Here is a 26,187-nt window from a genome sequence, read left to right as displayed (position 1 = left end):
CGTAAGCTTCTACTAAGGGCTGTTTTTATAACAACTGCTATTCCAGGGGGTACTGGTTGGCTCATTCGGTTAAGCATCCAACTTTGGCTTAGGTCATGATCTCACGGTTCATGAGCCCTGCATCGTGCCCTTTGCTGTCAGTGCAGAGTCTGCTTTGGGTCCTCTGTCCCCCTCTCTCTCTGCCCCTCCAATGCTCGCACTCTCTCTCAAAAATAAACATTTAAAAAAAGAACTGCTAATTTTGAATTTTAAAAGGAAGAGAATATACTTTCACTAATTGTCCCTCTTGTGCCTAAAGAAAGTAATTAAAAAAGTAAGAGATGTCTTCATAATTATGAAGTTGCTAAGGTAGTATTCAGGATTTTCTATTAAGTCTATAAGGAGATCTATGGCATTAAAAGTGTTGTAAACAGTTACGCAGTGCAGTGAGTAATAGCCTGAGTCCATCCAGAATGGCTCTACCCAAATTTGACATGTTATGGGTAAATGTGCCTGGAAAATAAACCAAAGAACCATAATATATCTTATAGTTTTGTAAACTGTGTTTTGTGGATAACCTCAGTTTTCCCAAAAGGCTCATCTATTTCAATAATCTGACCTCATCAGTGATTAATTCTGAGTTGGCAAAGGCAGCCTAACCAACTACCATTATGTTTTGGTACTAAGGGATTTATCTTTCAATAAAGTTACTGACATGCATTCCTTTGCTGGGTAGTTTGTGTTTGTTTCTCTTCTGGTTTAACTATTTTGGCAATGTGATGCCAGAACCACAATAAAAAGCTATCTCCACTCAGTAAATTTAAATTTAGCAGCAAAGTAAGATGCACAGCAGGAACAAAATCTCAATTAATAGTATGGCTTTTACCTAATTGTTGCTTTACTTGCTAATGGCTTTTTAGAAGACAAGATTAGGACAAATATGTTTTAATGTGCATTAAAAAGGTGGTGTTTATGCAACATTGGTTACTTCTCTCATGTAGATTCATGACTACTGTGGATATCCTCAGTACAAATTCACCCTTATATTCAGCCCACTTGAAGTTCTGTACAAACTGTCTTACTTTAAAGGGCATTCCAGCAATGTGCTTGGTAATGACAGATTAACAACCAGGTGCTGTGTTAGCCTGCTTAGATCAATTGGTAATTTGAACTGAAACAACAGGATTTTGAAGCAATTATGTTAATTAAACTAAGAAGACAATGTGAACATTGCAAGGAGTTACTGATACAAAAACTGTTAATAAAGGAAAGTTCCTTTTGCACTTAGCTTAGACATACTTAATAACCCCTCTTTTCAGTGTTAGTTTTCAAAAGGGCACCTGAACCTTCTGTATTTCAAATTATGTAACATACTATCTAAAAACACATTTCTGGGGTGCCTAGCTGGCTCTGTCTATAGAGCATGTGACTCTTAATCTCTGGGTCTTAAATTCAAACCCCATGTTGGGCGTAGTACTTACTTAAAAATATAAAAACAGACATTTCTAGATCTAACATTTGTGATTAGCAATGATAGTTTTCTACTGTCAGGTACTACTGTCATGTTTCATATGAATCATCTCAAATCCTCCAAATCAAATCAGAGTATCCCAATTTACAAATGAACTGGAGCCACACAAGAGGTGAGCAATTAGCCCAAGGTCACATATCTGATATTTGGGAATGAGGATTTAAATCCAGGCAAAGGCCGTGCTCTTAACCACTGCACATTACCTCCCAAAATAGACAATTACATGGACTTATGAAATTGTGTACTTTACAACTGAAACTATTTTCTGGCCACATGAACTTCAGTGCCACCATCATGATCAGAAAATAATACTATGGAATTTACTTTTCCTATTTTTACTAATAAAATGATTTTTATAAGATGTGTTATTGCTTACTAAGTTTAAAATCTGTAATTTTCATAAATGAAAATGAGTAAACATAAGCCAAATAGGCTTGATTTACAGATGTCAATTTAGGGCGGGGAGGAGGGCATCTGGCTCACTCAGTACAGCATGCAACTCTTGATCTTGGGGTCATGAGTCTCAGTCCCACACTGGGGGTAGAGAATCCATAAAAAAAATAAAGATAAAAACAGATATGCCAGTTTTTTGTGTCAATTTGACAAAATAGATGTTGGAGCAATTAAAATCAGGAATAAAATCTTTGTGTGCACCTGACATTAGAACTTAAAATACAAGAAGCCAAAACGGCATTGAAAAGAGAAATGGACAAAGCTTCAACGACATCTGGAGACTTAAACACTTACCAGTAATCTATAGAACTGCTAGGAAATCAGCAAGAATATACAAAAACTGAATAATACCAACAACTAACTGAATCCCTGACATAAAAAACTTTATCCTATAATAGCAGATTAAGTATTCTTTTCAAATAGACATGGAACATTCACCAAAACAGACCATATCCTGGGTCACAAAACAACCCTTAAGAAGTTTAAAATAACTAAAATTACAAAGTATGTTCTCTGATCATAAACTAGGAATTAAGAACAGTAACAGGAAAATCTACGAACACCTGGAAACCAACAGACTTCTCAATAATTCATGGCTCTAAGGGGAAGTCTAAAGGAAGTAAAATATTTTGAACTCAATGAAAATATCAAAATGTATGAAATGTAGCTATACTAGTGCTTAGAGTAATTCACATTCAAATTACTTTTATTAAGAAAAAAAAAAAAAAAGTCTCAATAACCTTCCACAGAAAGAAACTAGAAAAAGAGCAGAATAAACCCAAAGCAAGCAGATGGAAAATGGTCATAAAAAAAGGAGGGGTTAAAAAAAAAAAATCAATGAAATTGAAAACAATAAGGAATATCAACAAAACCAAAAACCAGTTCTTTGAATAAAGCAATAAAATTGATGAGTCTCTAACAAGACTGACAAAAAAGACATAAATGACCAATCTCAGGCCTGAAAGAGGTACCACTATATTAAAAGGACACTCAGGACCTAACACAAACAACTATGCACATCGAGTTATATGAATCGGTTCCTTGAAAGACACAAACTACCAGATCTAAACTAAAATAATGTAAACTAAAACTAGATAACCTGAGTAAGTTCTGTTTTTAAAAACTGAATTCAAACTTGGGTGGCTCAGTTGGTTAAGTGTCTGACTTTGGCTCAGGTCATGATCTCATAGTTTTGAGTTCGAGCCCTACATCGGGCTCTGTGCAGACAGCTCAGAGAGCCTGGAGCCTGCTTTGGATTTTGTCTCCCTCTCTCTCCCTCCCCACTCGTGCTCTCTCTCTTTCTTCCTCTCTCTCTCAAAAATAAATGAACATTAAAAAAATTAAAAATTAAAAACAAAAAATGAATTCAAGTGCCTGGCTGGCTCAGTCGGTAGAGCATGTGACTCTTGATCTTGGTTGGGGTCATGAGTTTGAGCCCCACGCTGGGCGCAAAGATTACCTAAAACAATTTAAAAAAAAAATGAATTTGTTGTTTAAAATCTTACTGGAAAATCCCATGAAACACTGAAAGAAGGCAAAACAAATTCTACAAATCTCTTCTAGGAAGTAGAAGAATCACTTCCCAACTCATTTTATAAGCTAGCATTACCCTGGTAGCAAACCAAGATAAATATAATACAAAAACCAAAACTACTGACCAGTATCCCAGAGGAACAGACACAAAAATCTTCAAGAAACAAATCCAGATACATAAACTGCAGTAAAATACCATGACCAAGTCTGGGATGTGGGAAAATACAAGCAGGTTCAAAATTTGAAAATTAAATCAAAATTTGAAAATCAAACAGGACAGGGATGGCCACTTCCACCACTTCCACCACTTCTATTCTTATAGCAAGTGCAATAGGGCAAGAACAAATAGACTTATGGAGTAGTACTGATTAAATAAAACCTCCTGTTTGTGGTTTATGAAGAAAATCCCAGGAATTCATAACAAAAAAACCCTAGAAATAAGTTTAGAAAGGTTAGCAAGGTCACAGGATGCAAGGTCAACAAACAAAATCAACATTTCTATACACTACTTATATGCAATTGGAAACTGAAATTTCAAAAAATGTATCATTTAAAACAGCTCCACAAAATGAACACTTAGGAATAAATCTAACAAAAGATGTAAATGCTTTACAAGCTAAAAATCACAAAACGCTCATGATTGAAATCAAAGAGATCCTAAATGGAGAGATGTCCCACATTCATGGATTGAAGACTTATGCTATTCCAATGAAAACCCTAGCAGGACTTTTTTGTAGATATAGACTAGCTGATTCTAAACTTTATACAGAAAGGCAAAGGAAGTTAAAACAGCCAAAACAATTTTAAAAAATAATTAAATTTAAGGAATCTTCTACCCAATTTTAAGACTTATCACAAAATTACATTAAGGTAGTGTGGTATTTGTGAAGGGACAGACACAAAGATCAATAGAATACAATAGGAAGACCAAAAACAGACCCATATAAATAGCAACTAATTTTTGACAAAAGTGCAAAAACAATTTAATGAAGAATGAAATGCCTTCTCAATAAATTATTCTGAAATAATTGGACATCCACATGCAAAAATATGAACTAGATTTCACAGCTTATACAAAAAAAAATAAGTGACAGATCTAAATGTAAAACATACAATAAAACTTTTAGAAGAAAACACTGGAAAAGAATCTTCATAACCTAGGAGTGCACAAAGAGTTATTAGACACGATGCCAAAAGCATGATCTATTAGAATACATCAAAATTAAAAACATTCACACTTTAAGACACCATCAAGAAAGTGAAAAAACTACACAATAGAACAAAATACATACAAATAATATAAGAGACTGCATACAGAATATATAAAGAACTCTTAAGATAATCCAATTAAAAATGGGCAAAGGATCTGAATAAACATTTCTCCAAGGAAGATATATAAATGGCCAATAAGCACAAGAAAAGATGCTCAACATTATTAGTCATTAGGGAAACACAAAAAACCACAGTGTGATACCAGTTCATATCCACTAGGATGACTAAAATAAAAAACAAAAATTGCATAAAAAGTGTTGGCAAAGATGTGGAGATATTTGGTAGGAATGTAAATGGTGTAGCAACTTTGGAAAACAATCCAGAAATTCCTCAAATGATCAGACATAATTTCTATAGAACTTCTAGGTAAGAAATGAAAATATACACACACATAAAAACTTGAACTTGAATGTTTTGGCTATTATTACTAATAATAGCCTAAAGGTAAAAACCTCCCAAATGTCCATCAACTGACAAATGGATAAATGTGTGGCAGTTATACAACGGATTATTCAGCTGAATAATATATATTATTCAGCCATATAGAAAGATTGAAATGCTGACGTACTAGAACACGGATAAACAACTAAAACATTATGTCAAGTGAAGAAGCCAGTAACAAAAGACCACATATTATGATTCCATGTATATGAAATGTCCAAAAAAGAGAAATTTATGAGATAGAAAGCAGATTATTCAGTGGTTGCTTGGCTGGGGGTTCCATCAAGGGAGAAAGTTGATAACTAAAAGGAATGAGTTTTGAGGTGATGAAAATGAAAACTGACTATAGTAATGGCTGAATAGATGACTATACTAAAGACCATTGAATTATATACTTTTAATGGGTGAAATGTATACTATGTGGATTATTTTTCAATAAAGCTGGGTTGTTTTTTTTTAGTATTATGTATGATTCCATTGCTGTAACATTCTTGAAAAGACAAAACTAGAGACAGTCTTAATCAGTGGTTGCCAGGGTCTGAGGCTAGGAGTGGGGTATGACTACAAAGAAGAGCATTGTTTTTGTGATGATTAAACTAACCTCTTGGGGTGCATGGCTGGCTCAGTCAGTAAAGCATGGGTCTACTTGATCTCAGCGTCATGAATTTGAGCCCAGTGTGGGGCATAGAGTTCAATCTCCTGATTTATGAGGTGCTTACACATACCTCTACATGTTAAAATTCACAAAACTTATGAACAGAATCAATATGTTAAAAATTCACAAAACTATGGGGGCACCTGGCTCACCCAGTCGGTTAAGCATCTAACCCTTGATTTCAGCGCAGGTCATCATCTCACAGTTTGTAAATTCAAACCCTGTATTGGGTTCTGCGCTAACAGTATGGACCTGCTCAGGCTTCTGTCTCCCTCTCTCTCTGCCCCTCCCCTGCTGGTTCTTGCTCGCGCTCAAAATACATAAATATATTTTTTTTAATTTATAAAACTATGAACAGGAGAGTTAAATTTACTGTTTATTCAAAGTATTTTTTTTTCTAAATGTCAAGAAGAGAAGCCAATTAGAAGAAAAAAGCCTCTTCCCCAGCAATTAATTCCTAAAGTAACTGGGTAAAGTGAACAAGGTAGACATTTTGACAAAGGGTATGGTTGGGTTGCATTGGCCCATAATACGGTGTTCGGGTGCAAGCAGGTGAGGATATCCTTGCTTGGAGCAGGGTGTCGGGAGCCTGAGCAAAGTAAAGAAAGAATTCATGAGAAGATGAGAAGATGACCTAGTATAGGGAACCAAATACATTAAGAATATAGGAATCAGGCTTCTCACTGTTATTGTTTTATAAGAAGGGAGAAAAGAAAAATGAACCCCATGGGATCAGAAATCAAAGCATAAGTGTGAACTCATGGTTTTAAATATACATATAGAAATAAATACAGATATATATAAGCAACATACACACACACCAAGAGCAATTGCTCACTAGCACACAAATCTTGGCTTCTAAATACCATCCTCCATTTAAAAAAAACAGGGCACGTTAAAAAAAAAAAAGGCTTTTTCTTGAGCTAGGGCAGGGAAACCATAAGTCTGTTATATCTCATGGAAGGGAGTAAGAAATTACTCAAATAACGATAGGACATGTCAAAAGGACAGAAGTCACCTAGAATGGTCTTCCCCTGGCCAAATCAAGAAAAACTGTGAGCATCACAGTAATGGTAACAATAGATTTTAACCCACTGAACAAAGTAGCAAATCATGAGTCCATATAGATATAAGTTGGAAGTTTGATGAAAAACAAGGTAGTACTCTGAAACTACTTTCCCACAAAATTATAAACCAAAAAAGGATAGCTTTACTGTGGATAAGACTGGCAGACAGTACTTATTCAGTGATCTAAAGTAAAGACCATCAGAAAAAGGACAAATTAAAGTTACTAACTCATGACAGGATGCAATAAGAACGTGGCATCACTTCTGTAACATTCCTGCCAAAGATGCATAACCTGAATCTAATCAAGAAGTATCAGACAAAACTCAGAATGAGGGATATTGTACAAAACTAGCCTGTAATCTTCAAAAGTGCCAAGGCTGCAAAAGTCAAGAAAAAATGAAGACTTGGTACAGATTGAAGTAGACCAAAGACACCTGACATCTAATCTAAAGGCAAGGCATGATTCCAACTGGATCCTTTTGCTATATAGGACATTACTGGGACAATCAGTTAAACTTGAATGCAATGAAGATGTGAGGATTAGATGGTCAGAAAGTATCAATGCTAATTTCCTGATTTTAATGGTTGTATTGTTGTGATGTAAGAGCATGTTCTTTGAAGGAAATACACACTAAGGTACTCAGAGGTGATGCAGCATCATATCATAAACTTACAAACAGATCAGGAAGAAAACAATTTGCGTACTTTACACGTAACTTTTCTAAATGTTGGGACTGTTTAAAATATTTCTTAGGGGCAGGTGGCTGGCTCAGTCGATGGAGCATGAGACTCTTGATCTCGGAGTTGTGGGTTTAAGCCCCACACTGGGTATAGAGCTTACTTAAAAATAAAACCTTTAAAAAATATAGACAGAAATATTTTTAAATTTCAAAGGACATAAAAAGAATGAATCACAGTTTTAAGACAATCCATACTTATGTGTCTGGGTCACTGAAGAGCAAAATTATGTCACTTACTTACAAACATTAACCATAATTTGCTTTCTGTCACTGACAAAGGACTCACCCAATAACCACATTCACTTTACTGCTTCTGTTTTGTATTAATCCATTCCTATTGTTAGGTTTCTAACTATTTTTCAAATTTCTTGACAGTCATCTCCCAAGGAATATGCTACTTCAGAAATTTTCATTAACTCTTGAAATTACATTACTCAGAATATATTTGTGGACTTTTCCTTTCTTAAAACTTTTTTCAGTAATATAATTCCTTGTCTGAACTGGTATACTTAGACAAAGGGGTCCACAATTCCTATTTAGAAAAGTTTATTGATCATTATTCCTGCATTACACTTATTGAAAGAAAAATTTAATTGTCCCTGAAGGCACCCGGTCATTTCACATGATCTATACCCTAATGTTTTTTGTATTAAAAATACAGGTTAAATATGAAATTAGTAAAATGCAGCATATAAAACTTCATGCTGAGCAAAAAAACAAGTTCAAAAAAAAAGTTACTTTCTATTAGTAGAATAGCTTCCACAGTATTTAAGATGTTTCCTATGTAATTCATATTTGAATACAATTTTTAGAACCATAGTTAAATATATTTTGCAATTTGTTAACTGCAGGTATCCACATTTTCCATCACATAATCTGTTCCTTTGATTAAGTTGGCAACATCTGCTGAGATCCACAGAATGCAGCAAAAAAAAAGTAGTGGTTATTTCTCAAGATTTGAGAAATCTGGTCCACCTTTAGAGTAGTTTCCTGAGATTTCTGCTCCACTGAAGTCAAAACCAGGATTCTAAAAGACATGAAAAAAATTATGATAAAACAAAACTTTTAAGGAAAAGTATAAGTAACCCAAAAGGGAAATGGTAAAGACATGAACTAGCCACTGACAAAACAGGAAATCTAAATGACCAATAAACATATGAAAAGATACCAAATTTCACTGTAATCACCAAAATAGAACAAATACAAATACAAATACAAAATAGAAGTGTGAAAATAGATTTTAATAACTAGCATCATTTGAGAGTTTGCTACATGCCAGGCAGGGTTCTAAGAGCAATGCATTTATTAACATATTTAATCCTCATAATAATCCTATGAAGTAAGTACTAACTCATGCTTTAGTCTCTTTGGAGGGCATTTCACTTATTCAACAAACATTTACTGAGTTCCAACTGTTTGGAAGACACCATTAGAAGCATGTGGAATTCAAGAGTGAATAAAACAAAGATCCCTGCACTGGTGGAGCTGCCATTGTTATAGGAGAACACAAACAATAAAACTGTAAGTTAGCTAGTAGAGGGGTTGGCCAACTTTTCTGTAAAGAGCCAAGTAGTAAATATTTTAGGCTATGAAGGCCGCATAGTCTCTGCCATAACTACTTAAGTCTGGTATCGCTATATGAAAGAAAATACCAAAAGAACAAGCATAGCTGTATTGCAGTATAACTTCACTTCAAAAACTGGGAGTCGGCCAGATTTCACCCATGGACCATAGCTTGCCAGCCCCTGATCCAGAGCGTTAGCAGTTGGTGCAAGTGCCAGGAAGGAAGGAAGGAAGGAAGGAAGGAAGGAAGGAAGGAAGGAAGGGCAAGCAAAGTAAGGGAAATGAGATTATAGTATTTAAATAGGATGATCAAAGATCAAAATATGCTTTACGGAGCAATGACCTGAAAACAATGAAGAAGTCACCCAAGCTTTGGGAGAACACTGTAGTCAAAAGGACAGAAAAGGAATGGCCTGGAATATTCAAAAATACAAAAAGGCTAAGGTAATACAATATGACTAAGGTAAAATGACTGAAGCAGACAGTTGCAGGAGAAGAAGTCAGGGAGATCATGGAAGACCACATCAGATAGGGCCTGGAAAAAAAACTTTGTCTTTTACTAGAGTGAAAGAGTTCTGAGAAGAGAAGCGATGTGTTCTGACTCGCATTTTTAAAAGGACTGCTATGCTGTTTTGAGAACACTGCAGCTTGGCAAGGGTAGACGAAAACCATTAGAAGGCTATTAGAGTAACCTAGGCAAGACATTACAGGTGGTCCAGATCAGAGTGGTTGGAAAGTTGGTGGTGACAAGTGGACAAATTCTGAATATACTTGGAAGGTAGTGCCACTAAGGTTTCCTAACAAATTGGATACAGTGTGTGAGAGAGAGCTAGGAATGGAGGATGATTTCCCATTTCTGAACAAGCAGTTTCTATCAACCAAGATGAGAAGGCTAGAGGTATAACAAGTGTGGGAGGAAGTTAGGAAGTTCATGTTGAGTATGTTGAGTCTGATAGGTCAGATCGACAAGTGGAGATGCTGAATATGCAACTAGAAACGTGAGTCCAATACTTGGGAGAAAAGTCTAGACTGGAGATACAAATTAGGAAATCACCATTATATACATAGAAATTATCCATCAAAATTTGAAGAGTGCTTTGATCCAGTAATTCTTCTCCTAGATAAATTAATGGAACACTGGAATAGTTTCAAAAAGATGAAAGAACAAACTGTGAAATAGATACAAATCGAAAAATCCAAATCTTATCAAAAGGGAAGAGCTAAATAAATAACGATGATACAGTCAAACGAGAAAACATTCTGAAGCACTTAGAAGGAGAAAAAAAAACAAACAATACATATAGTGTGATCCTGCATTTATGTTACAAACAAAGCAGCAAGCCAATATATCAATGAGATAAAAATGAAACAGAAGCAAGGAATGGAGAGATGTTAATGAAAGGAACCTATAACTTTTTTACACTATGTAAGTCTATACTAATTAAATTTTTATGAGTTCACTCGTGCATTACTGGTGTACATTAAATAAATTTAAACTTATAAACTATGGCAGTACAAACAAAACCCTCCCCAGAAATTTTGAAAAACTAAAATCCACAAAAAAAGACCAGTAATTTTTCTAACCATTTAATTTTAAAAACTCCTTTAAAGAACTTTTGTGAGTTTTCTGTAACCAAATTTGAGTTTTAACTTCAAAAAATAATTTTTCTATGATCTTAAAATGCTTAATAATACATATTCATACACTCATCTGACTTACTTCTTTCTGGAATCTTTCTAATGTAAGTTTTCTCTGCATTTGGTCTTGCACCCAAGGATCAGCTGCATATTCAGATTCTAGAAGAGAAGTCCAACAATTTGCTGCATCTCTCTTTGTCTTTGTAAGAACAATACGGACCATTTTTCTGTCCTCTAAACAAAAAACACAAAGAAATTAGAGTTCATCATAAAATTGTATATTTTCAAAAACCATCAGGTAACTATTTACAATACATTTCTATCACTCTATCTTCCAGAGCTGCAAAGACAAAGAACCTGATACCACAGAAGAAACATACTAAGTTTGAAGACAAGATTAATTTTTAAAAAGATTCCAACAATTATAGATCATCCTTACCCAAAGTCCATGTTCCCTCATCAGCTATTGTAGAATCAAAGAGTTTGCCCTGAAAAATAAACATATTTATTTTAGTACAAAAAATAAATAACTAAATAAAAATGTTTATTTTAGTACATGAAATATCTATGTCCTGAAAACATTAATGTCATTAATTTTTATAAGACTTTCATGATTTAAGAGTTTGCCAATTTCCTTTTTGTTTAAAATTTTTTTTTAATGTTTATCTATTTTTGAGAGAGAGAGAGAGAGAGACAGAGTGCAAGTGGGAGAGAGTCAGAGAGCGAGACACAGAATCCAAACCATGCTCCAGGCTCCAAGCTATTGGCACAGAGCCCAACGAGGGCTCAAACTCACGAACTGTGAGATCATGACCTGAGCCAAAATTGGACGCTTAACTGACCACCCAAGTGCCCCAACTTTGCTAATTTCCTATCTAATCCAGATGTTAGTTGTCTAGCTTGGTTATGGCAGGGAGATAAAATTTTATACCATTTCAACATATTGATAGGTGTTCAACCCTATCTTTCCTCGTAGCAAGTGAAATGCAACCTAGTTTACACTGCTTGGAATATTTACTGACAACACAGGGCTCTCAAAAGAAAGATCAGCACTCCTTAATTTTCAGGAGATGAATAAATATCACTGATCACTTAGCAGCCAAATGTGAAATTAATATCTGAAATGCTTTGACTTTACCAATTAAAATGAACTACAAGAGCTTCCCTGCTGAAATTAAGAAATGATGTCTTTTAAAATAAACTTCAAAAATCTGGATCAATCTCTTTGTTGGGCAATGTAGCACTAAACATTTTTAAAGCACATACTGTAGTTCTGATTTCAGATAAGCTGTGATGAAACTGTTGTTTTAAGAAAGAAATCAACAGAACATAAGTTTAAAAGAGAATGCATCTGCTCAAATCCATTTTGATTTGTTGCTACTTGCCAAATTTAAGTTTTAGGAAATAAAATTAAAATGCCACATAAAGCAAACACATTTTTTCGTATTTCAACACCAGTGAGAAAAAAATCTTACTAGTCTAAACATGTATCTAAAATCCTCAAGTTGAAGTTACTGCTAAATTGTAAATAAAGTTACTGTTAAAGTCACTGCTAAAGTTCTGAAATTACTAAGGGAAATTTGAATGGTAATCTTAAACCACTGTTCAGGAAACCACGAACTGCACAACTATTCAGAAAGGTCATTAAAATCCAAGCTGACATAAATCAATGTCTTCCACATGACTCTCTCCTTTTCTCTGAGGCACTTAAAGCACTTCCATATTAAAAATAACAGTAACAGCTAGCATGTAAACTCATTACATACCAGGCACTTGCCCAAACTCTTAATTCCCATGGATAGCACCTAATGCTCAAAACAATCCTATCAGAAAGGTACTATAATTATCACACTTTGTGGATGAAGGCATAGGGACACAGAATAATCTCTTGCCCAAGGTTACAAAATTAGAGAAATGGCAGAGCCAGGTATCCTACATCAAGGAATCTCCCTTCGCTACACTATCGTCAAACATCTTGAGTATGTAATCTGGGAAAGAAGTCCAACTTCGACGTAATTGAATTTAACTATAAAGCTTATCCAGGAAAATGCAGTTCTCAGATCTAAGGGGCATGATGAGAATAAAAGAAGTATTATTCTCTCCAAACAACCCTAGACTATCTGCTTAACCACTCCACAAACATGCAGATTTTTGTCTCATTTTGATGAAAAAATAAATCACCTGATATCGTCTCTGAATCCTCATCCCTATATCCTTATCCCTTATTTTCTTCTTTACTTTTCCGTGACTTCCTAAACATTTATTAGTTTAGTTTTATTATGCCTCCCTACAAGAACAATCTGTGTGCAAGAAACGTATGCCTTATTCACCTCTGACCTCTTAGCACCTAAATCAGTGCCTGGACGAAAATATATGTACGATAAACATTTGTTCCTTTAAAGATCCAGGTGAAGACCCGCAGAGGAACAAAAGAAGCAGTTTCATTTGGTTGAGAAAGCCAGAAAATTGGGCTCCTCAAATCTCCACTCAACTCAGGACCAGCCTTGAGTGGGGGCTCCGACCAGCACAAAACTAGGCCAATGCTATAGCTCTTTCGGGCAAGGAGCCATTCGGCCTTCCAAGTCTTTCCACGGAAACCCTGAACCTTAGGACTCGGGGACTTAGAGGCCAGGAAGAAACTGGGCACAAGCCCCGACTTGCCGCTACCTTAAGGATCTCGCGACCACCCACGGCCAGCGCCACATGCCGGCTCTGCAGGCCGCACTGGATATCCTGGGCGCGAGTGCCTGGCGGCACCTGAACTTCAATGAACACCTCCTCCAAGGTCTGGTACCATTGACCCCACGGCGTCCCGCAAGGAACCACCCCACTGCGTTCCTCAAACGGGGCCGACATACTCCAGTAGCCTCCCAGCTGCAGCCACAAGAAGCGAGGGGAGCGCACGCGCGGAGCGTCCACGCTTAGGCCACGCCCTGGACAGTCCGCTCAGGTCACTGCACATGCGCAGGGACGTAAGCGACGTCTCAGCGTATTCCTTTTTCCTTTTCAATGGCCATTTAGGACCCTTTCAGTAGCCGGTTTGAAAGAACTGAAACCCGGGGGGTTTACACCCAAGGAACGGCGAGAGGAGGTTGAAACCAGTGAAACTAGAACTAACTGCACTGCCACCTATATGACGCCAAAGGCGGACTTCCGACCTTTTCAGCTATGAAATGCGCTTGCGCAAATGCTGCTCTTCTGTAAGTTACAATTGAGTAACGCCAAGAATGATTGGACACTGCTTGGGGTGGGGAAGGGAGGAGGCAGTAATAGTCTCCTATTGGCTAGTAACCGGAACTCACGGCACCGCTAATTACATGCTGCGAGGCCAGGTGCGCATGCTCTTTAGCTGTTCCCGTCCTGGATTGGTGTGCCCAGGGTTTTGGTTTTCGAACCTGCTGACGTGAAGGTGGGCGGGGAATAAGCGGGGAGATTTGAATTTGGAGCGAGTAGGCTGTAAGGCAGCGGGAAGTTGCCGAGGACCGCTAGTGACCTTCGGTTTGTGGAGCTGGTCGTCAACATGTCCTTTCCTAAGGCGCCCCTGAAACGATTCAATGACCCTTCTGGTGCGTACAGGGAAAGGAGCTGGGGGATGGGATATGGTGTCACGCACCTTGCCCCTCTCGGTTCCCTTCATCAGAGGCAAATAGGCGATTTTAGGGCTAGGATGGGTCTCCTTCAACTGACTAGTTTTTCTGGGATCTATACGAAGCATTTACTACATGCCTAGCACTATTCAGAGTGAGAAGGATACAGCAGCGAATGAAGCAAAGTCCCTGCCCAAGTAGCTTGCATTCAAATGGACAGTAGAGCTAATAAACAATTCGTCTGTGGAGAAACTAAAGCAGAGGGAAGGGGATGAGGATAAGGAAGCTGTTTGGTAGGTATTTGGTGGTCAAGCCCAGAAGGCCTCCCTTATTTAAAAAAAAAAAAATTGACCACTGCTTTTTCGTATGAACTTATGGATTTCTTGTAGATATTCCACTCAGGAATACAAGAATGCTGATTGGGAACGGCAGTTTTTGGGTAAAATTATGGTAGCTGCGCTTACTGAGAACATTAATGAAGTAGTAACAGGTAATATCAACAGTACCATGCTAAGTATTTACAGTTAATTCTTCTTTAATTGTCCAACATTCCTGAGAGGTCATCCTGTTATTCAATATTTTATTGACAAAAATACTGAGACTTAGATTTGCTCAGCGTTACACAACCAAACTAGCAGAACTAGGACATGAAACCCGGCCTCCATGAATCCATCCTGTACTCTTAACCACTGTAGGGCATAAGCACAATAACCGTAAGACTCAGATGTGGTTGGTGAGGCACTCATTCAGTAGACACAAACTGTATGCAGGGACTGTGCTAAGGTCTTCCCTCTTCGGTCTGGTTTACTCTTTCCAACAGCCAGGTGAGAAAGGTACTGATATTGTCCTCATTGTACACTTGAGGAAATGGAGGAGTTTTGTAACTGTACTGAGTAGCAAGTGAGAGGGAGGGCTGAACATCAAAGCCCCTGATTTATCCGTTACCCATTATAATACATATTTTTAATGTTTTTTTAGTTTATTTTTGAGAGAAACACAAACAAGGGAGGGCAGAGAGAGAGACAGGATCTGAAGCAGGCTCTGTGCTGTCAGCTCAGAGTCTGATGCGGGGCTTGAACTCCGGAGCTGTAAGATCATGATCTGAGCCACCCAGCTCTCCAATAATATACACTTTTTAATGATCATTTGTTACATCTTTAACTTGCCAGCCAACATGCAAGTGGAAATAAGAATCACTTTGTTCACAAACAAAAGCCAAGTGACAAATGGATCAGCACAAGCATATTTTCTAAATTAAGAGATTCAGGGAATGTATATTTCCTGGATATTCAAAGAACCTTCTCAAAATTCTCTCAGCAGTGTGTCTTTTAAGGAGAATTTTATTTTCTTTATAATAGATTAAATTGCCTTTACCAGTGTTACAATATTTCAGATTCACAGTTTCAGGAGCAATAATAGTTATCATTTATTTGATGCTTTGTGCATATGTGAGCACTGTAGTGATTTCTCTTATTACTCCAGTAACCCCAGCAACTATGAGGTAGATACTCTTTTATTCCTGTTTCACAACTGGGGAATTCAGCCTTGAATAAAAATAACTTTCCAGGGGTCTTAAAGCTAGATTAGAAAATCAGAGAGTATGATGTTCACATCTTTCCCCTATGGCTGAAAGTACTTGGCACATAGTAATGTCTATTGATTGGCATACAAGGCTGGATTTGAAGCCTGATTGGAGGAATTACAAAACTCTATTCACATTCTGACATCCCCAGTGACTTTCTATGTTTTCTTCACCATACTGCCAAACTCAACCCTGAGCCAAATACTGGGGATACAGGCATGATCAAGAGAGTTTCTAACTTCAACCAATTTTATCTAACTTGCAAGATGAATAAGTACATTATCTGATTTGGGAGATGAATAAGTGTATTAAAAGCCATTACAAAAGTGTCAAGTTCTTTGATAACACTATTCACATGCTGCTATGGAGGGAGGTTTCCAACCTGATTTGGGGATTCAGAGAAAACTGGAAGAGGCTGAGATCTGAAAGGTAAGTGAGAGTTAGCCAGGCAAACTGGAAGGTGGGCTGTCCATTCGAGGTGGAAGAAATAGAAAATAAAGAGATCTGGAAGTTTGAAGCATTTATTTAATGTAATACATAAAATGTTTGGTTTGTTTACAAGTATTGACTGCCTATGTTAGCTTCCGATTATTGTTGATCAAAATAGAAGTTGTGCCAGAAAGCTTGTGTTATCTCCCAGGATATCCCATCCCGTTTGTCTAATGTCCCCTCTCCCCACATTTCTAGCAAGTCATATGTATCTGTGATGTCGTACATTTAAGCGTTAGTAAGGAAAAGACCCAGAGCATGAAAATTGCACATACTACAGTCTCACAAAGCCTGGATTTCAACCTAGTTCTTGAATCCAAATCCCCATAAGTATCAAATGGGATTTCTTTGCTCTTTAGGGAAGTTTTTGTTAAGTGTGATTTTAATTGTTCTCAACTCGCGTGATGCTGCTTAGTCACTGTACACCATCTGATCTTTCACTGGCCCATATCCCCTTTTGAGAGTGTAGACCTAATGATGAACCAGAATACAAGAATTCAACAGCATTTTATCTTCTGGCTGCTCTGACAAGTCTAGACCAGTGCTTCTCACACTTTGCCACAGAAACATTCCTAAAAGCAGAGAGCAGGGCATCTTGCTGGCTCACTTGGTAGAGCATGTGACTCTTGATCTCAGGGTTGTTGTAAGTTCAAGCCCCAGCTTGGGCCTACAGCTTTAAAAAAAAACTTTTATGGGGCATCTGGGTGGCTTAGTCGGTTAAGCGTCAAACTCCTGGTTTCAGCTTGGGTCATGATCTCACAGTTGGTGAGTTTGAGCCCCACATCAGGCTCAGTGCTGACAACGTAGAGCTGCTTGGGATTCTCCCTCTCTCTCTGTCCCTGCCCCACTTGTTCATACTCTAAATAAATAAAGAAATAAACAAACATTTGTAGATAAAAAACAAAAGCAGGGAGCAAAGAATAGCCACACGTTCTGCATACACTCATCCCCACCTCCCCAAAAAGGGCAACAGTGCTGGCAGTTTTCTTTGAAGTCTCTTGTTACTTTAAAATATGATATGTTCTGCGCTGCTTCTGCTGATCCCTATTCCAAATGGGTGACATAGGTGCTTTAAGATGTGCGACCCTTAAACTGATTTTAGGGAAACCGCTGTCAGCCTCCTGTTTACCCCAGGGTGTAAACAGTTGGTGGAGTGTGAGAGATCTGAGCTAGCCAAGACTAATGTTTCTAAGTCTGCCTTTACCTTAGATGCCCCATTGAATTCTGTACTTCATTTTGAGACTCTTTCCTGATTGGAAATCTACTACCTCAACCCCTTATTGACCACATTTAGATCTAAAAGCTCCCAGTATTGGAATCTTTGTGTGAGTACATATAAAATGATCATTATTCATTTCTAGAATCTGATGGTAATTATCTGTGACTCTTTTTGGGTAGGGTTGATTCCAAATCTTTTCTTATATTCAATCCTTAATAACAAAGCCATGTTGCTTGTTCTTTCCTGATGTTTATTTCAAGACTGTCTTTGCTGTTTTGCTCAGTTGCCTGTGTTCCTTTGACTCATTGAAATAAAGATCATTTGGGAAGATAATGATGTTTTCTTCATAAAGAGGCCCGTTTTGTAATATCAAATTTTTACATTTGAAAAAACAAACTATTTATTTTAATGTTTAGGTTTTATTGGGTTTTTTTTGTTTTTTTTTTTTGTTTTTTTCTTTTTTAATTTTTGAAAGCACGTGAATGGGGGAGGGCACAGAGAGAGGGGCAGAGAGGATCTGAGGTGGACACTGTGCTTACAGCAACAAGTCTGATGCAGGGCTTTATGTGACCTGAGCTCAAGTCGGACGCTCAATCAACAGAGCCACCCAGGAACCCCTGAAAAAACAAACAATTTATTAATGGCATTTTACATTTATATTACTCATTATACTATAACATATTTTTAACTTAAGATCGTAAGTAGCATAAGATGAGACATTAATTAATGTTTTATGTTTCCTGTAGGTTGTGCACCATCTCCAGGTGCTTATGATGTTACAACTTCAGAAGTATTGAAAGGACCGGTATCTTTTCAGAAATCACAAAGATTTAAAAAACAGAAAGGTAACAGATTCTCAAATAACATAATGGTTATATGATCTCATAAGCTGTAAAATTATGAGTAACAGTATTTAAATTAAAAGATGCTATAGTATTTCTAAAAATGCAAAGCTACAGTTATATTTAAATTTTCTTATTTGATGAATTTACAAAAGAGTCAACTGCAGACTAATGCTTTAATCATTTCACTGTTGTGTAACCAGGAAAGTTAAGCAAGACACTCACATAGATACATAGTTTCCCTTTTGGTAATCAACTTAACTTTCCATCAGGGAATATTAGGAAAATCAGAAAAGTATTAGATGTGTAAACACTATTGTACAACTAATTATTTGGACATATACAGTCAGAAAAAAATAACTTTAATACTACTTCACTAAGAATTATAATAAGAAATTTGGAAATTGGGTTTTGTCTGTGTTTCAAACATGTAAGTGCCAACTAAAATCTGTACAATTTATTTTATTTTAGAATCTCAACAAAATCTTAATGTTGACAAAGATATTACCTTGCCTGCTTCAGCAAGAAAAGTTCCCAAGACTTTGGGATTAAAGGTGAGGAACTCTGATATTCTAGCTGGTTTAGTACCTAAATCATGAAAACATTTCCAAAAGTTATGTTATTTGACTAGAATGGGTTAAGTGTATAAGGTTATAAGTAAATCTATAAATTAATAAAAATATTATCATTAGGACTCTAGCAAGATTTATGTTTACATCATTACTACATACATTGTTTAAATGTGTCTGGAGTTCAGAATTACAAAATGGTCTCGACTTCTCAGTCATTTCTCTATCTAGATAAATTTTATAACACCTAGTAAGCCTTTAAAAAGTATGCAGTGCTTTGATATATTAGTTATCATTGTTTGAGTTGTTTTGGTTTTGTTTGCTTACTTGTGCAGAGGGTAAATATTGAAGAAAAAGGAAAAAAGTATTGTAATGCCTAAAAGAGATTTATTTGCTATTCAAAGACTGCCAAGGAGTGGTGGGACATTAAATTCTTAACTTCATGTTGCGGCTTGTGCAACAGCCTATTTATTATCACTGTTTCCATTAGTTTATAAAGCAAGTTGTACTTTCTTAAGGAGTTGCAAAGAATGATTTGTTAAATGTGGAAAAGATTCAGAGTTGGGAAACCAAGGCTTAGACTTGTTCATTTAGCGATTATCTAAGCTTCTTGTTTTATAGGGCTTCATTATCCAGTATGGAAGTGATTAGCCACATGTGGCTATCGAGCACTTCAAAGTGAACAGCTAAATTTTTGATACTATTTAATTTTAAGTAATATATAAAAAACTGATACTTGATTCTATTCTTGGAAAACTTAAATGTTTTTGGAACAACTTGGAATGTGCATCTACTTTTTCATCTGTACATTTTATGAAATCTAAATATAGATGGCTCTTTCTGATGAAACTTAAGCATCTGAATTGAAATACGCTGTAAGTGTAAAATACAAACCAAAGTTTATAGACCTAGTACAAAACATATAAAATATCTCACTAATAATTTCATACTAATGACATGTTGAAATAATACTTTTTTACATTTATGGTACAGTAAAATATATTTTAAAATTTTTTACTTTTTATTTAAAAGTACATATTTTTTTTTAATATTTATTTTTGAGAGAGACAGAGTCGGGGAGGGGCAGAGAGAGAGGGAGACACAGAAGCTGAAGCAGGCTCCAGGCTCTGAGCTGTCAGCACGGAGCCCAACGTGAGGCTCGAACTCATGAACTGTGAGATCATGACCTGAGCCAAAGTCAGATGATTAACCAACTAAGCCACCCAGGTACTCCTAAAATTTTTACTTTTTAAATTAACTACTAAAAAAGTACATATGTGATTTGTGATATATTTTTATTAGGCAGCACTAATACAGACAGTCTTTTCTTACACATTGATTCAAATAAATACACACACACACACACACACACACACACACACACACACACACTGGAATATTACTCAGCTATAAAAAAGAATAAAATCTTGCCATTTGTAATTACATAGATGGCGCTAGAGAATATAATGCTAAGCTAAATAAGTCAGAGAAAGACAGATACCATATGATTTCATTCATACATGGAATTTAAGAAACAAAAAAGAAAATGAGCAAAGGAAAAAAAAAAAACAATCCCAGAAACAGACTCTTAATTATAGAGATCAAACTGATGGTTACCAGAGAGGAAGTGGGAGGGTGGGGTGGGGATGGGTGAAAGAGGAGATGGGAATAAGGATGCACGGGTTCTGATTAGCACCAGGTGATGTATGGAAGTGTTGAATCACTATATTGTACACCTGAAACTAATAGAACACTGTATGTTAACTGTACTGGAATTAAATTTTTTTAATAAAATAATATTTAAAAAGAAACTGATTTAAATCTCTTGACTTGAATTTCTTGAAGAAACAGTTCTGATATTTTGAATTAATTATATAACTTTTAGAAAACTAAATTACATACAAGTTTGTGTAAAACCCCTAAATAATAGGCCTTCCTTGATAGAAAATTCCATCAGGTGGGAAATTAATAAATATGATAGTTATGTAGCCCCCTCCCTCCCCAACTTAGAAGTACATAAAACAGGTTGCATTCAATATATTTATCCATTTTCTTCCATTTAACATGGGAAAGATAGATACTCAGTTTAGGGCCATTGTATCAGAAAGGCTGTTGGATATAAAAGACATAGACCAAAATTATATGTCTTATTTTGAAAGAAGGCAATAATTAGATTAAAACCAGTTTTTACTGGGGTGCCTGGGTGGCTCAGTTGGTTAAGCGTCTGACTTCGGCTCAGGTCATGATCTCACGGTCCATGAGTTCGAGCCCTGCGTCGGGCTCTGTGCTGACAGCTCAGAGCCTGGAGCCTGCTTCAGATTCTGTGTCTCCCTCTCTCTGTGACCCTCCCCCGTTCATGCTCTGTCTCTCTCTGTCTCAAAAATAAATAAACATTAAAAAAAAAAAAAGTTTTTACTGGTGCACCTGGGAGGCTCATTCGGTTAAGCATCCAATTCTCGGTGTTAGCTCAGATTACGATCTCGTGGTTTCATGATTTCGAGCCCTACTATGGTCTCCACGCTGACAGTGCTGAGCCTGCTTGGGATTCTCTCTCTTCCTCTCTCTGTGCCCCTCCCTGGCTCATGCTCTCTGTGTCTCTCAAAAATAAATAAATAGACTTAAATTTTTTTTTAAATCATCTTATACCATTTTAATTTTTATTTCTCTGTGTGTGTGTGTGTGTGTGTGTATATATACACACACACACACACATTTTTTTACTCTTTGAGTATCAGAGTTTAGGTTGATTTTTCTTTGTAAGATTGTTTTCTTTCTGGGATAGCATAATTAAATATTCAAAATGTATTGCTGTTTAACATTAGAAAGAAAGCGCTCAGTAGCTTTATTCTTAAAGCACCACCTGTTCTTTTCCCTGGACTTATTAGGAAAAGCCTAATAATCTATGGGGGTGAAAACTTAAACCTGAAATATTTTAAGACTTAAAGAATCCATTCCTTCTTTTACCAAGTAAGTCTCCTACAAAATGCTTAATAGACACAGGAAATTTTTAAAATAAAAATTAACTGTTTGGGAGGCAGCTCCCCTCTACTTGCTAGATGGGATGCTGCCTGATGCATGAATCAATTAGTAAAGTCAATTATATTTTCAAGAAAAGAAGAAAAGGGCGCCTGGCTGGCCCAGTCAACAGAACATGTGACTGTTAATCTTGGGATTATGAGTTTGAGCTCCACTTTGGGGGTAAAGTTAGAAAGAAAGAGAGAGAGAGAGAGAGAGAGACAGAGAGAGAGAGAGAGAGAGAGAGGGAGAAAGAAAGAGAGAAAGAAAGAAAGAAAGAAAGAAAGAAAGAAAGAAAGAAAGAAAGAATTTGAACTCTTTAATCTTTTTTTATAGCTAAAAATCAAATTTGGCTGTGATATTTGTGGTGCTTAAATTTGTTTATCTCTGTTCTTTGATTTTTAAATAGAAGGAGTCTCAAAAGAATGATAAAGATTTGAAGATACTAGAAAAAGAGGTAAGCGATGCTTTCAACTTAATTGAAAAATTAATGTGCTATAAAATGCAGAGTGACTTAGAGTTAAGAGACAGGTATTCTGTTGCAGTTTGGGGAGTTGCATAGCAAGGCAGATAATCTGTCCAGACCAGTGCCTGCGAGGTAACTATTCCTTAGCTTCATTAGATACTAAGTTTCGGAGCCTGGTGGTCAGTGTGGTATGCTGACAGTGTCAAGTTTGTTAGGGGCAGATTCAAGATTACCCACTCTATTAAAAATTGATCACTAAAAATTAATATATTGCTATATTGCAATTATGCGTGTGTCAAATATTTACATTTACTCAGTGCACACTCTTCCTGTATGCTAATGTTTATGTTAAGACAGTGACTAGAGAATTTCTTAGCATGAAATCCTAGCAGGTTAGTTGAATTGTGAAAGAGTTGTGCTAATCTTACACATCCTCTGCTCTGTAAGTTATATATGCCTTATTTAAGGATAAAATGGAGCTGGAGTGTAAATCTGGAGCTATCCTGTCCAGTATGGTAGCCACTGACCATTTGAGACTTATTTAAATTAAGTAAAAGTAAGAACTCAATAGTTCAATTGCACTAGTCACATTTTAAATGCGCTGTAAGCACTCCAGTGAGTGGCTCCCATACTATACAGTCCATTTCCACCATGGCAGAAGTCTCTACTGAGCAATGCTGACCTAAAGAGTCCACTTACTTCCCTAAGCAGGAGTAAGATGGTCACTACCAGTTTTGCTTCTCTAGCAGTTTTCTTTCCATGTTTACATTGCTGACCAACTCTTTTTCTAGTGCACATATTCTTATGACATATTAAAACTTTCCAGTGATTACAGTTAAATGTTAGCTTAGGACCAAGAATACGTCAAGATAGCTTTGCAAATCTCTGCCCTGGTTGCTCTGATTCTTTTAGTATTTAATTATGTTGGCCATCATTTTATTGAGGATACATGCCTACAATGTAGGGGTTAATACTTAGAGAGGTGATAACTGAGTCTCAGTTAACTGGTAAGTGAGTGGCAGTGCCAAGATTAGAACTGATAATTTGCATCAGTTTCTTAATCGTTTAGAATAGAAAGGTTTTTTTAAGTTTATTTTTGAGAGGTGCAGAGAGAGAGGGAGATGGAGAGAGAGAGAGAGAGACAGAGAGAGAGAGAGAGAGAGAGAATGAATCCTAAGCAGGCTCCACACTGCCAGTGAAGAGTTCTATGTGGGGCTCAATCTTGCAACCATGAGATCATTACCTGAGCCGAAATTAAGAGCCAGATGCTTAACTGACTAAGCCACCCAGGCACCATTAGAATAGAGATTTTTTTTTTTAAACAAATAGAGCTCTTTTTTATTTAAGCCCCATAATATTTGTTGTTTGTTTATTTAATTTGAATTAATTATCAATATTTAAAAGTAACATTTCATGTAAAACATTCAGATTTCTGGCTTATGTTGCAAAATCAGACGATCTGACGACACTGTTTCCACTTTCCACTACAGGGCAACAATATGCTAGGGCTTTGCAGGGCTGCCTCCTTTATACTCCACATTTGCTCCTCAGTCCTCACCTGGCTCTCTCTACTTATTTATATTATCTGCTTGGCCACATAGGCATTTGAGTGTACAAACCCTTTTTTTGAAGCTTAAACCTCCTTAACTGCAAAAACCTGTAAAGATAATCTCAGTGTTCTTTTTTCTAGTTTACAATATTTTGCTCTAAATGTTGTTTATAAACCAATAATGTAAGCGTAGAGAATCTTCTGGTAGGGAACCTTAAAGCTCATTCAATCGCTAGCATCTAGTTCATAGCCATATATATACATATGGTGTTTGATACATTTTTAGGTAAGCATTTTTGGCCTAAAATACTGAGATTAGTGTCAACACAAAGTCAGTTAAGAAAGAGTAGGAAATACTTCATGTGACTTAATACAACTGTGCTGTTTCGATGCTTTTGTACCCAACAAATAATCTATTTTGGTAAATGTTTTATGTGCACTAGAAAAGAATGTATATGTACTTGTTGGTACAGTTTATATATGTCAGTTCAGTATGTTTAAAAGTTTTGTACTGATATTTTTGTCTGTTTATTCTATTAGCTAGAGAAAGAGGTACTTTCTCATTTCCACCTCATACATACACCTATGTAATGTACACAATATACATTTTGCTTTGTATATTTTGAACTTAAAGTTGCACAACAAATTTGATTGTATCTTCCTCTTGAAATGACCTTTCCATTATAAAATTCCTTCTTTATCGCTAATAATACTTTCTGCCTTAAATGTCTACTTTGTATCATATTAATAAGGGCATCCCATCTTTCTTTTGTTTAATATTTACATGGTAGATCTTTCCTGACCCATTATTATGTCTTTCTATGTCCTTATTTATTTTTTTTTTTAACATTTATTTATTTTTGAGACAGAGAGAGACAGAGCATGAATGGGGGAGGGTCACAGAGAGAGGGAGACACAGAATCATAAGCAGGCTCCAGGCTCTGGGCCATCAGCCCAGAGCCTGACGTGGGGCTCAAACTCACGGACCGCAAGATCGTGACCTGAGCTGAAGTCGGATGCTCAACCGACTGAGCCACCCAGGCGCCCCTGTCTTTATATTTAAAGTGCAAATCTTGTAAATATCTGGGATCATTTTTGTTGAGCCTACACACTCCTTTAGTACCTTTTGTTCTGCAGGCTATTGGCAAATCCTCTCAGCTTTTCTTTTCTCGTAAGACATCATCATGTCACCTTCAAATTTAAAGGATATTTTCCTTGGGAACAGAATTTTAGATTGGTACTTTTCCCCTTGTATTAAACAAGTCATTTCATTGTCTCCTGACTTCCACATTTTCTGTTGTCAGATAGGTGGTTTTGATTTTGGTGTTGGTTTTGATCTCATAATTGCAACAAGAGTGGTGGCTTCCTGATCACTCCTATTGTAGTGCTTACTGTATCCTACACAGAAGCCCCATTCTGCCTTCTTGAAATAAAAAAGATAGTTAGCATTTCAAACTATAATTTGAGTTCATATAACTAGAACTAGAGAAAAGAAGAACTCTTATAGGTAGAAATACCTTAAAAGTGAACAGTTTAATTATACCTGGAAGCTTATAACAATTAAAATCCTCTCTTCTTAAAATGCTTACAGATTTAAGTTCTTACAGATTTTTAAAACATATAAATATGAATGTTCAAATAGTGAAATCAGAATATTTAACAACATCATGTCACAAAGCTTTTACTAGAATTTGTTTTATTTTCGGTAGCATCTAGTTACATTGGCATTGTATTGGTAAATCATTCATTTATCACCTTGTTTCCGTCCAGATTCGTGTTCTCGTGCAGGAACGTGGTGCTCAGGATAAGCGGATCCAGGATCTGGAAGCCGAGTTAGAGAAGACAGAGGCTAAGCTAAATGCTGCAGTCAGGGAGAAAACATCTCTCTCTGCAAGTAATGCTTCACTAGAAAAACAGCTTATTGAATTAACCAGGACTAATGAGCTACTAAAATCAAAGGTATTTAAATCTCATGGTAATATTTACAACTGAATAA

At 36.4% G+C, this 26,187-nt stretch overlaps 2 protein-coding genes and 1 long non-coding RNA gene across 4 annotated transcripts in view; 1 reads left to right on the top strand and 2 right to left on the bottom strand.

The window, feature by feature from the left end:
- Positions 1-7,826: 7,826 nt before the first annotated feature.
- NUDCD2 (NudC domain containing 2) lies at positions 7,827-14,049 on the bottom strand. Its single transcript, XM_047091423.1, has 4 exons — positions 13,541-14,049; positions 11,313-11,361; positions 10,956-11,107; positions 7,827-8,699 (listed from the first exon to the last, which is right to left on the bottom strand). Exons 1-4 carry the CDS (start codon positions 13,727-13,729, stop codon positions 8,616-8,618), a joined length of 474 nt encoding a protein of 157 aa, XP_046947379.1. The 5' UTR covers positions 13,730-14,049; the 3' UTR covers positions 7,827-8,615.
- A 303-nt stretch (positions 14,050-14,352) lies between these two features.
- Positions 14,353-26,187, top strand: part of HMMR (hyaluronan mediated motility receptor) — a 40,500-nt gene continuing 28,665 nt past the window's right edge. The window contains exons 1-5 of one of the 2 annotated variants that reach the window (XM_047091380.1): positions 14,353-14,439; positions 18,497-18,595; positions 19,064-19,146; positions 22,589-22,633; positions 25,962-26,150. In XM_047091380.1, the coding sequence (XP_046947336.1) occupies positions 14,394-14,439; positions 18,497-18,595; positions 19,064-19,146; positions 22,589-22,633; positions 25,962-26,150 (462 nt within the window). In that variant the 5' untranslated portion in view covers positions 14,353-14,393. Of the gene's footprint in view, positions 14,440-18,496; positions 18,596-19,063; positions 19,147-22,585; positions 22,634-25,961; positions 26,151-26,187 lie in introns of both variants that reach the window. The other variant, XM_047091373.1, reaches the window with a different exon arrangement.
- LOC124520510 (uncharacterized) overlaps positions 21,493-26,187 on the bottom strand; it is a 51,547-nt gene continuing 46,852 nt past the window's right edge. Inside the window, exons 3-4 of the long non-coding RNA XR_006964331.1 lie at positions 25,947-26,012; positions 21,493-21,532 (exon numbers count right to left, since the gene is read on the bottom strand). This is a non-coding gene — a long non-coding RNA (uncharacterized LOC124520510). The remainder of the gene's footprint in view (positions 21,533-25,946; positions 26,013-26,187) is intronic.

This window comes from Lynx rufus, unplaced genomic scaffold (genome assembly GCF_022079265.1).
Source record: "Lynx rufus isolate CCGP_SWC_20201006 ecotype Redwood Valley unplaced genomic scaffold, mLynRuf1.p SCAF_1, whole genome shotgun sequence".
NCBI classification, from domain to species: Eukaryota; Metazoa; Chordata; class Mammalia; order Carnivora; family Felidae; genus Lynx; species Lynx rufus.
Note: the sequence above shows the minus strand (reverse complement) of the source record. Positions and strands in the feature narration are given on the sequence as shown.

Bases quoted from the DNA above. Each gene is read 5' to 3' on its own strand.
- NUDCD2 (XM_047091423.1), bottom strand. From the start codon at position 13,729: ATGTCGGCCCCGTTTGAGGAACGCAGTGGGGTGGTTCCTTGCGGGACG. The intron at 11,108-11,312 runs GTAAGGATGATC...TTTTTTGTTTAG, and splicing joins TGAGGGAACATGGACTTTGG to AGGACAGAAAAATGGTCCGT. The intron at 8,700-10,955 runs GTAAGTCAGATG...CATGTCTTTTAG, and splicing joins TAGAAAGATTCCAGAAAGAA to AATCCTGGTTTTGACTTCAG.